Source organism: Juglans regia, chromosome 13 (genome assembly GCF_001411555.2).
Source record: "Juglans regia cultivar Chandler chromosome 13, Walnut 2.0, whole genome shotgun sequence".
In the NCBI taxonomy this organism is placed as follows: Eukaryota; Viridiplantae; Streptophyta; class Magnoliopsida; order Fagales; family Juglandaceae; genus Juglans; species Juglans regia.
The window spans coordinates 39,118,555-39,129,266 of NC_049913.1; the positions used below are offsets into that span (position 1 = coordinate 39,118,555).

Sequence of the window (10,712 nt, forward strand, 5' to 3'; positions counted from 1 at the left end):
TCAAACTACAAGTTTATTTTTTGACTCCTAATTTAGACTAGACTATTTATAATTTATATGTATGTATGTATTTATATATAATTTATTCATATATAAACTATTATTTTAGAATATAATTGTTATATATATTTATATATATAATTTATTCATATATCGACTATTCCGAAACGGTACACGAAACGGTATCGGTATTGAAATATTTCGTTCCAGTGTCTTGACCAGTACGCCATCCGGTACGGTATTCAAAACATTGGCAAGGAGTACTCGGGTGTACTTGACTGCTGCTCCACATTGACCTTTCCCCTCAAGCTTACTGGAGGACTTTGACCATTTTGGGGTTCAATTTTACAGCCACGGTCAGGTCCACAATGAAAGTATGGCCCAAGAAGAAATTTGGCTAACCTTGAAGTAGTGGACTTCAGCTATATATTCCTGCACCATGCAAGATTTTTTCTTTTTAATTAGGAGTACTGCTGCCTGCTGCACCTCATGCACGCTGCAAGTGGCTTTTAATTCGTGCAGCTAACCGCACCTCAATACGTTGTTCTTTCAATTAATAATCTGGCTATATATATATATATATATATATATATATATATATATTTATATATATATGGAGGATGGAGGTGTCATGCTTGGGTACTCATCAAAGTATTTATACATGATATGATGGTGTAATTTCTGGCTACACCTCCTCCATCAAAAAATGTGTACTGATATACATTCGTTATCTGGGTGACATTGTGGAATAACTACATGTAGCACGAGACGATGAGGGATGACTATTGATTGTGAAGGAGCTAAAGTGATTGAACTGATCTCTCTTCATTGCTTTGTATACATGATCCAGACCTTCCTCGATCAGCTCCAGAACCGTCTGTGGCATTGGCGGCATGTTTATGTTCATTGATCCTTCCAACATCTTCACCACTTCCCCCATTGAAGGTCTCGTAAAGACCTCATCCTGAATGCACCATAATGCCACTTTCAGAGCTCTCACCAGCTCTTCTTCTTCCACTGCTCCTTCTAGTCGCCTATCTGCAACTTTAATTGGTGTCCCACTTGTCATCTCCTAAATATGATTTGACAATATTGTAATGGTCAATAATCAGCACACAACAATCATCTTGCGCGTTAGATGCAATAACAAGCAAAATTGCCACTTCAAGAAAATCTTCAATCAAAACATGATAAAACCTTAATCTAAAAAGTGGTTTTATCTGAAAAATCTTAAAGCACTGTATTTATCTAATAAGTTGAGTAGGATATTAGAATATACCTTGAAAGCCCAGCCGGGGTAGAAGAAGTCCTCAGCATCGAAGGACATGTCAAGATTTCTCCTCCCCCCAACAATCTCCAAGAGAAGCATTCCATAACTATAAACATCAGCCTTTACAGTTATAGGGCGGTTACTAACCCACTCTGGAGCCAAGTATCCTCTTGTTCCTCTAACCATAGTGACAACCTGTGAGTGCTCTCTTCCCATTAACTTTGCTAGTCCAAAATCAGACACTTTGGGACAGAAATTCTCATCCAGCAATATATTTTCTGGCTTGATGTCACAGTGTATTATTCGATTTCTACACTGCTCATGAAAATATGCAATCCCTTGGGCAGTAGCAACAGCTATATGGAAGCGAGTTGACCAATCCAGTAGCCTGTCTCTGTAATGATGTGAAGGGAATATCCATTTGTCCAATGACCCATTTTTCATGAACTCATAAACTAGAAGCCTGCCAAAGACCACAGTGTCAAACCAAAGTAATCACAACAGCTTCAACTTCAAATAACTTAGATCTTAAAATGTCAGGTGATCAAAATGTAAAATCTAAAAAATATACACTAAAGCTCTAAACCATACTATTTATACTGCTCAAAAAATTGGTATGTATGTACTAGCAAGTGGACAATTTTAGATGCTATATACATCAAAATGTAACGAAAAGAATTAATCCTTGTGCCAGGCCGGGGGCTTGTATCTAGCATGGCTGTAACGACAAATGATTGGTAGAGAAGAATAGTACTCACCGGTGTGATCCCTCAGAGCAGTACCCACAGAGCCGAACCAAGTTCATGTGATGCATGGAGCCAATAGTGTTCACTTCGGTTACAAACTCCTTCTCTCCATGAGGCAACACCCTCTCTAATTTCTTAACTGCAACCAGAGTCCCGTCAGCTAGGCTTCCTTTATATACACTTCCAAATCCTCCTGTAAAAGAAATTTTACATTGGTATTAGTATAAACAATGAACTTTATAGTTAGTACGGATTCTCTAATTTCATTAATTTTCTCTGCTCATAAACATTTGCATAGTATTCTATTCCTGTGCTTACCTGTTCCAAGCAACTGGCTAAAATTCCATGTCCGGATTTGTAAATTACGGTAGCTAAAATTCAATGGAGCACCTTCAAAGATCAAGGAATTATCCATGGCTCTCTTTAAAGCTCTTCTTCTATTAATATTATAGTACAATAACAAACAAAGTAGCCCAATGAGTAATGTCATGCTAAGAACAATAGGAATAACCAAAACCTTCTCTCTCACATTCCCGGATCCATCGGAGGAACCTGCAGAATTGCTTTCTGGTGTGTTCGAACCATTGGAACTAACTTTCACGAACAGTGTAGAGCCGGGGTCCTCAAACCCGCCAAAGTCCAAGCTCCTCAATACCCAACAGTAAGGCTTCTCGTCATCAAGACCATATAGGGAAGCAACGCACTCACAATCTGATAAACACGCATCCCCACACTTTGACACCGTTGGAACATCACTATAATTTGCTATCACTGAGAAATCAGAATAATAATAATTGGTTTGCTGCACCATTGAAATCTTAAACTGGGAAGTCAGGTTTTCACGCCGAGAACCACATTTTCCGATCAAGGACGAGTTCTCCATGCACTGAATACCACCATCTACCTTAGAAGTACCCGGTAAACACGTACAAGAAGCATTAGTCTTGCTCCTATCCAAATTACATATTCCATTGCCACAAATCCCAGAAATATCACAAGGGTTCGAAACTGCAGCCCATTCTGACACCCATTGACGCGAGCCATTTACGTCATCATCCCATCTATACAAACGTATGTTTCCATTAGTCTCGAGAGTCAATCTTCGAAGAACCGCCAACCTGGTGGATCGGTTTGAGGCTGCCGACAATCCTCCATAATCACCATCATTCTTGTACACATACACAGCACCATCCGATGAGTCCCCGTAAACAATCCCAAAACTTCCGGCTTCATCTAAAACTGCAACAACGTCCCCTGTCACATTTGATATATCGGGTCCTTGCCAATAGGAATAGTTGCTGTAAGATTCTGGCAGGTGGTCAAAACTTTCCGGCAAATTGTAGGTCAGAGCAAGGCTTAGTGAAGTGGGTTGTTGAAGCATTTTGAGGGTGTAATAGCCACCATGTGAGGCTGACTTAGACGTTGTTAGCTCTAGTGAAACTGTAAACGGTTGGTTTGGAAGGAGAGTATCAGATGGGTGTGAAAAACTCTGCCATACAATGCGGTTGTCTGTGCCGAATATGATGAAGTTGCCGGACTCTGACATGACTGCATATTCTATGCGGGCACCAGAGGTACTGTTGGACATCCAGACGGTGGTGTCCCCATCAAAGAGGACAAGGTTTCCGGTGATGTCGAACTCCAGGATTGCTTTGTTGGTGACCGGAGAATTTCTATATTGGATTGAGATCAGAAAATGAAATTTGTTGCTTAAGTACTGATCATGGGATCATATTACCTGCGAAAGCCTTAGTAAAGACTAGTGATGGAGAATTGGATTGTGAACTTTTCTTTTCACGTTACATAGCCAGTAATTAACCATGCCCACTACACTCTATGATACATATTCATAGAGCGTGCAACACAAAATTGTCGGAGGATACTTGCTTTCTTAGTTAATGCAAAGCAAAAGCCAGTGATCGTTATAAGACTAATTAATTTATTACGTTAAAGACTGCTGAGAAGTCTTTTAATAAACTTTATTTTAGTGGAAAAAGGGATTGAGAGCTTTTAATATAGTGAGAAAAAGTAAATTACTTTGGCCGGCCATACGACTATTGGTTTTTGATCATCATGTGCAACATCATACTGTTTATAATAGACATTTATTTCTTCTAGTACTACTGCATGCTTTAGAATAAAAATATAGTATAATAGGTGAGCATTGCGGTTTTAGGACGACAGTGGGATCGATATAATTAAGATCATTAACTAAGCCAATACTAGGCTTACGTACATGCACAAAGAAAAAAAAACAGTACCCGATTTAGTGTGGTGTTTGAACTAAGTTACGTACCTAGCTGACCAAACTAATGTTCGATCTCCCGGAAGCTCCGCAAACCAAATACCAACTTGAAGTCGATCATCACGTCCATCGGCCGGAGTAAACCCAAAAACGAACGTGCCATTATCGGAAACCCAGCTTTGATTCTGACTAGCCAGCAGCCTTGAACCCAAACCAATCTGGCTAGCCATGCAAGCACCAAAACTAGCTAGAAACAAGTAGAACATGATCAAAGAAGAAGAAAAAGAAGCCATGGTCATGATATCTAATAGCCAAAGGTCGTACTTGCCTGCAGTGGTATCGATATCTATATAGCTATATATGTCTTTTGTATGGGCAAAAGATAATGAAATAAGAGGAGCAAGAGTTGGTGTGGGCCGGAAAGAACTAAGAAGTATGGATACTGAATTATAACACGTGTACAGAGGTGGGTGAGCTAAACATTGAAAAAAGTGGCATCTAAGTATTGGTCGGCTGAGAGAGATAATTGGAATTTCTTTGTTGTGGCACGTGTTTATTGATCTGTGGTCTTCAAATTAATGGACTATGGAGTATGGGTGAGTGAGGAGCCGAAAGGCCACATGACGTTCTCTGCTAAATTATTTGCATGATCGATATTCAGATATTCACACTTTCGTATGGTGGAGACTCACGACTTTGTACAAACAGGCATCACTTTATGGCCGGAGATTGGAATATCTGCCTATTACTGTATACTGTTTGTTTGTTTGTTTTTTTTTTTTTTCTTCTTCGCATATTCTATTATTGTACATCAACAGTATGATAAACAGTAACAAATAATACCTTTGGTGCTGCAATCATGCGTAGAAAATGCCAATGTGCGACGTAATACCGCAATCGTGCGTAGAGAATGAGAGAAAGGAATTATAAAGAAAAAATGAAAAAAAATATTGATTTTTGAGTTTTAAATGAACAATAAAGAAGATGTTTTTTTTTTCTTCGTATGTTTTTATTGCATATCCTATTACTGTTTATTATATCATATACTAAAAATCAATTTTAATTTATAAAATACTAATTTTTCATCATTAAATAAATGTTGAAATTTTACTGAATATTTTTAAGAGAAAAAAACTATCTAATTATTTTGAATTTTTAATTATATGTGTACTGTTCATCAACAGTAATGAGCAGTAAATCCGCTGTTTTTTTTTTTTTTTTTTTCCGCATATCCTATTAATGTTCATCAACAGTATGCTCATGAACAGTAAATATATATATATATATATATTTTTTTTTATGTTAATGCCAATGTGCGACCTAATACCGCAATCATACGTAGGGAATGAGAGAGAGGAATAAAGAAAAAGTGGAAAAAAAATATTAATTTTTTAATTTTAAATGAACAATAAAGAAGCTGATTTTTTTTTCTTTGCATGTTTTTTTTTTGCATATCCTGTTACTGTTTATTATATCATACACTAAAAAAAAACTTTAATTTATAAAATACTAATTTTTCATCATTAAATAAATGATGAAACTTTACTGTACATTTTTAAGAGAAAAAAACTATCTAATTAATTTGAATTTTTAATATAATTTAAATTTCATAATAAATGATGAATATAAATAAATAATAATTTTATTCTTATACATTAGACTATTTTAATATTTGAAATTACACTTTATTTTTTTCTTCAATTTGACAGATGTGGCAAACGTGCTTTTTTTTATCAATTAGAAAATCTTACGCCATACAGGATTTTACACAAGTACCACTAATTTCAAAGTAACCAAGCCCATTATAGAGATCAGCACAATCACTGAATCAAATAAATAGCAAAAATAGAAAAAAAAAATAAAAAAATATGAACTAATTAATTACTGTCTTCTGGCCGATCTGACGCTTCTGTCATTACTGACCTTACTATACTAGGATGCCAATTAACCTTTTATATATGTGTGCGTATATATATATATCTCTTTATATTTAAAAGTGTGTATCGTCTGATGAACAGTAATGAACAAGGATAAACAGTATTCTTAGTTTACGCTTCCCTTTTTCGTCCATCTCTACATTCTCACAGCAATCCTCTTTACAAAATCACCACAAAATATCACAAAAATTATTACAAGAGAACTGCTACCGAAAAAGTAGTCCGAAAATATGTCCTGAATGTGTATTTCACTTTTTTATTTTTTTTATGTATTTTTTTAATCATCATAAACATTTAAAAAAAAATAAAAAATTCACAACATCATTAAAAAACAATTCCTTAATCACTAGGTAAAAAAAAAAAAAGGGAGAGAGGGAGAAAAAGAAAGCGAGACGAAAATGAAATTTTTTAAGATTTAAATCTAACCCTTCATCATAACTCTCCAAATTTGATCAAATGGTAAAAATTTAAATACTGATTTAAATTAATTTAAAATAGATAATTAACATATAAATATCATATCATAAATAAATTATCAAATTTAATTTATAAAATACTAATATTTCATCATTAAATAAATGATAAAATTTTGTTAAATATTTTTTAAAAAGTATAACTATATAAATAATTAGAGTTTTAACATAATTTAAATATGATAATATTCTTAATTAACTAAAGAAAACTGTTACAACTAACGAAAAAGTAGCCCGAAAATATGTCTTGAATGTGTATTTCATTTTTTTATTTTTATTTTTTATTTTTCATGTATTTTTTAATCATCATAAACATTTTTAAAAAAATAAAAAATTTACAACATCATTAAAAAAATATTTCCTCAATCTCTAAATAAAAAAAAAATAAAAAAGAAAATTAGGCAAACATCCCTTGGACGTTACCTACTGCTAGTGTGTATATATATATATATATATATATATATATATATATATATATATATATGGTGCCAAGTACTTGAGCTTAAAGATCATATCGTATGTTTATATATACATACATATATATATATATAAATATACACATATATATATATATATATCAATTAACATGACATGACTTGGATTGCTTAATCTGAAACTGTTATAATTTAGCTGAGGGTAAAGTCTAATTGGTGTCATGATTCACGCTGATCATGATATATATGCATAATGTTAACTGGACTAGTAGTTATAAAGGATTGTTTTTGTGTCATGAATTGGAGAGGGGAAGAGGTTAGCCAACTTTCGGACTTCTAAGCGTAAATGAACTTCTTGATCAGATGATTCCATAAAAAAAAACTTCTTGATCAGATGATGATGCATCATGTTCTTGCGTGTATTGGCTGCATGCCAGCACTACATATATCAGAGACGGCCTCATCTTCAGTACTTTGACATTAACAACGAACATGCTCATCAAAGTTGACAAAATACAATGATCGAAGTCGAAAGCTGCCGAGTTCACATGCATCTGTGAATTACTATTTTCAACATTTATATAAATATATATATATATATAAATATATATATATCTATATATATCCACTTGGTAAGGTAGACGCGCGGCCTTCTCTAAGTGGACGGCCAGCAGGTAAAATCACCTGTTGAATTTCAAGCACTTGCAATGTATATATGATTACGATCGAGCCGGGACCATAAACTTAAAGCATATTAATTCGAATTTGACTTTTAGATCATACGGGCTCTACAATATTATATTTGCTTTGCATTTCAAGGGGCATCATTCAATTTCAAGCAGAAAATCCTAGCTAGCTAGCCCATGATCATATTCAAATTGATCATGACCATGCAGAAGTGCTACAAGATCGATGAAACTTCAAGTTGTGAAGAAAAAAAAAAAGCATCAAAATCGTTGTCAAGAATATACCACATGCGTCCCATCAATATGAAATTATTTTCATTGCTATATATATATATATAATAAGTACATGCATAAATCTATCATCATTTAATAGATTCTTGTTAATGATTACAAGGTGAAGGCGCCTCCTCCCCCCTCCTTCCTCATTCACACGTGATTTTGTCTATCAAGATTTTTTTTACTTAATTTTATTTTACTTTCTTCAAAATCGAAAAAAACAAATCTATAATTTTCCGATAACTCCCAAGAGACACGCGCTGCATAAGCAGATTCAAAGACAAAATTGTTCAGAGGAAAGTTATGGTTTTACGAAAATCATCGCGCTTGGTTCTCACGAGTCGCCCAAATCTGTGCGTGGTCCTCATGTATCACCCCTTCCGGCGTCTCTTCTCGACACACTAGTCAGATCACCGGATTTGCTACCACCAGACCTTTCAGATCTTACCTTTATGGTTGAAAAGAGACAAGTGTGTTGCCTTAATGGGTGTCACAGATTCTGAAATTTATTGAAGTTGGTTCAGACTGTAATTCATCCTTTTTTTGCATATATCTTACTATTTTTCTTTTTGATTTCCTTATTGTTAATTAAAAAAAAAAATTCGTCTCTCGAACTTTTGTCTGTAGAGGTTGAGTCCTCTCTTTCTATAAAGAGTGAGGTTGAGTCCCTATTTAGGTATAGAGGTTGCTTCGACGTTTGTCTGTAAAGAGTATTAGCAATAGTGAAGACCAAACTCGTCATAAAAAGAAATAGTATATTGGTAGAGCTCCAAATGCATTATGATGTCATGTTTGATATGAGAACATCACAGAATGTATCCGGTCATAGATGTAAGTTTCTCTGATGAATGAATGGTGACATTTTTCCTTAAAAAAATATTATTGTTAATGAGATTCAATTCTTTTTGGTGCTTTTGGCAAGTGATTTAATTACCAATATATATCTTTATATATTATGCTGCGTGGAAATTAAGTACTATATATATACACTCACACATAAGAATAATACTAATATGTCTCTTCATTTTGACTGTTTATGTATTTAATTTTTTTTATTTATTGATTAAGAAAGTAACTATTAGTGTATTGATTAGGTTTTTGGGCATTTTCTTTTTATAGATTAGGTTTTTGAGTGTACATCGGCTTTGATGGATTTTGAAAGAATTTTCATCTCATGATTTTTCTCCATTTTTTTTTTCTCTCATGAACATAGGAAAAGTGCTCGAAGAGTTACGAGCTTTTGTTTTTAACGAATTTGACTCATCTGAAGGAGCTAGCGTCAACCACAATGTAAATGACAGCGTGATCTAAAAAGAGAGAGAGATGTGAGAGATCTGGGCTGAAATGGGATTCCATCGTCCTCTGCTTGTTCTTACTCTTTCTTCTTATTTTTTTTTGGTCCCACCGCCACAGCCGTGCTCGCAAATCCGTCCGCGAATTCACCTGTACCAAAGCTAAAATCTGAAATTTAGGTTGTGTTTGGATGTTGAGTTGAGTTGAGTTAAGATGATAAAATATTGTTAGAAAATTATTTTTTAATATTATTATTATTTTAGGATTTGAAAAAGTTGAATTGTTTATTATATTTTGTATTGGAATTTGAAAAAGTTGTAATGATGATTTGAGATGAGTTGAGATGAGTTTGTTAACCAAACTCACCTTAGAGTAGGTTTGAGGGGTGAGATGAAAATTTTGTATTTTGTTTTGAAGTTTAAAATATTAAGTTTTAATATTATTATTGTTTTGAAATTTGAAAAAAGTGTATTGAGATTTGAAAAAGTTGAATTGTTTATTATATTTTATATAGAGATTTGAAAAATGTGTAATAATGAGATGAGATGAGATGTGAATTTTATATTTTATTTTATGTGCCCCAAACCTGCCCTTAGTGTAGTGCGGAGAGAATAATTATTTTTATATATTTTATTGATGTAATTGATTAAAATAATTATTTTATATTTAAAAAAATGACGTAATTAAACATATTAGTGAAATTCGTAACGAGTATGCAAAAATTACTGCATTCAAAGTTCTTTATTATAAATATTGTTGAGAAGTTTTTAACTTTTGTTAAAATACACATTTTGTTTTCTAATTAACATGGATTTTGTAATGTATTAATGTGCATTCTAAACTATAAAATTAATACATCGTGTAAGGGAATTTTTTCCTCACTCTTAAACTCACTAGGTGCTCAGTCGAGAGTAATGAGTTTTGGCCCGATATACAGCCCCAAGGTCCAAATTTGCCCACGAAACAACTCGTCTGTAAGGGAAAGTAAGCAATACTGACTGATGGGATGGATAGGTCTGATGCCGCTCGGCCGCATCTTGCTCATGGGAACTTGTACAGAGCTGAATGGGAAAGACAGAAAACCTTTATTTTTTGATAAAGGAACATCGACGAACGGCCAATTAGACCCGCAGAATAAAAAAATCAGGAAGTCTCTACTGGATTTAGCATCGGAGACTCCCGGCCCCAAGGCTACCCTCTCCTAGCTTCTTTCTTTTTCGTTTTCGCAGACTCAATTTTAAAGACCTAAGTTGTTGAAACCTGATCCAAGATGTACGAAACATAATGTTAACACATTGTTTCACTCAATTATTTCCCACTATCAAATTGTAATTCTCATCTAACACTAGCTA

General features: G+C 34.0%; 1 protein-coding gene across 2 annotated transcripts; it reads right to left on the reverse strand.

Annotated features, from left to right (window-relative positions):
- Positions 1-627: 627 nt before the first annotated feature.
- On the reverse strand, positions 628-4,574 carry LOC109010854 (G-type lectin S-receptor-like serine/threonine-protein kinase At5g24080). 2 transcript variants are annotated; one of them, XM_018991788.2, is made up of 5 exons: positions 4,313-4,574; positions 2,335-3,689; positions 2,029-2,209; positions 1,280-1,733; positions 628-1,072 (listed from the first exon to the last, which is right to left on the reverse strand). In XM_018991788.2, the coding sequence occupies exons 1-5, from the start codon at positions 4,558-4,560 to the stop codon at positions 728-730; spliced, it is 2,583 nt and encodes an 860-aa protein (XP_018847333.1). In that variant the 5' UTR covers positions 4,561-4,574; the 3' UTR covers positions 628-727. The 2 variants fall into 2 exon arrangements, with proteins under 2 accessions (XP_018847333.1, XP_018847334.1); XM_018991789.2 differs by having other exon boundaries at positions 2,335-3,754; positions 4,313-4,423.
- Positions 4,575-10,712: the final 6,138 nt, after the last annotated feature.

Bases quoted from the DNA above. Each gene is read 5' to 3' on its own strand.
- LOC109010854 (XM_018991788.2), bottom strand. From the start codon at position 4,560: ATGACCATGGCTTCTTTTTCTTCTTCTTTGATCATGTTCTACTTGTTT. The intron at 3,690-4,312 runs GTACGTAACTTA...AATCCAATATAG, and splicing joins ACATTAGTTTGGTCAGCTAG to AAATTCTCCGGTCACCAACA. The intron at 2,210-2,334 runs GTAAGCACAGGA...TTTCTTTTACAG, and splicing joins TAGCCAGTTGCTTGGAACAG to GAGGATTTGGAAGTGTATAT.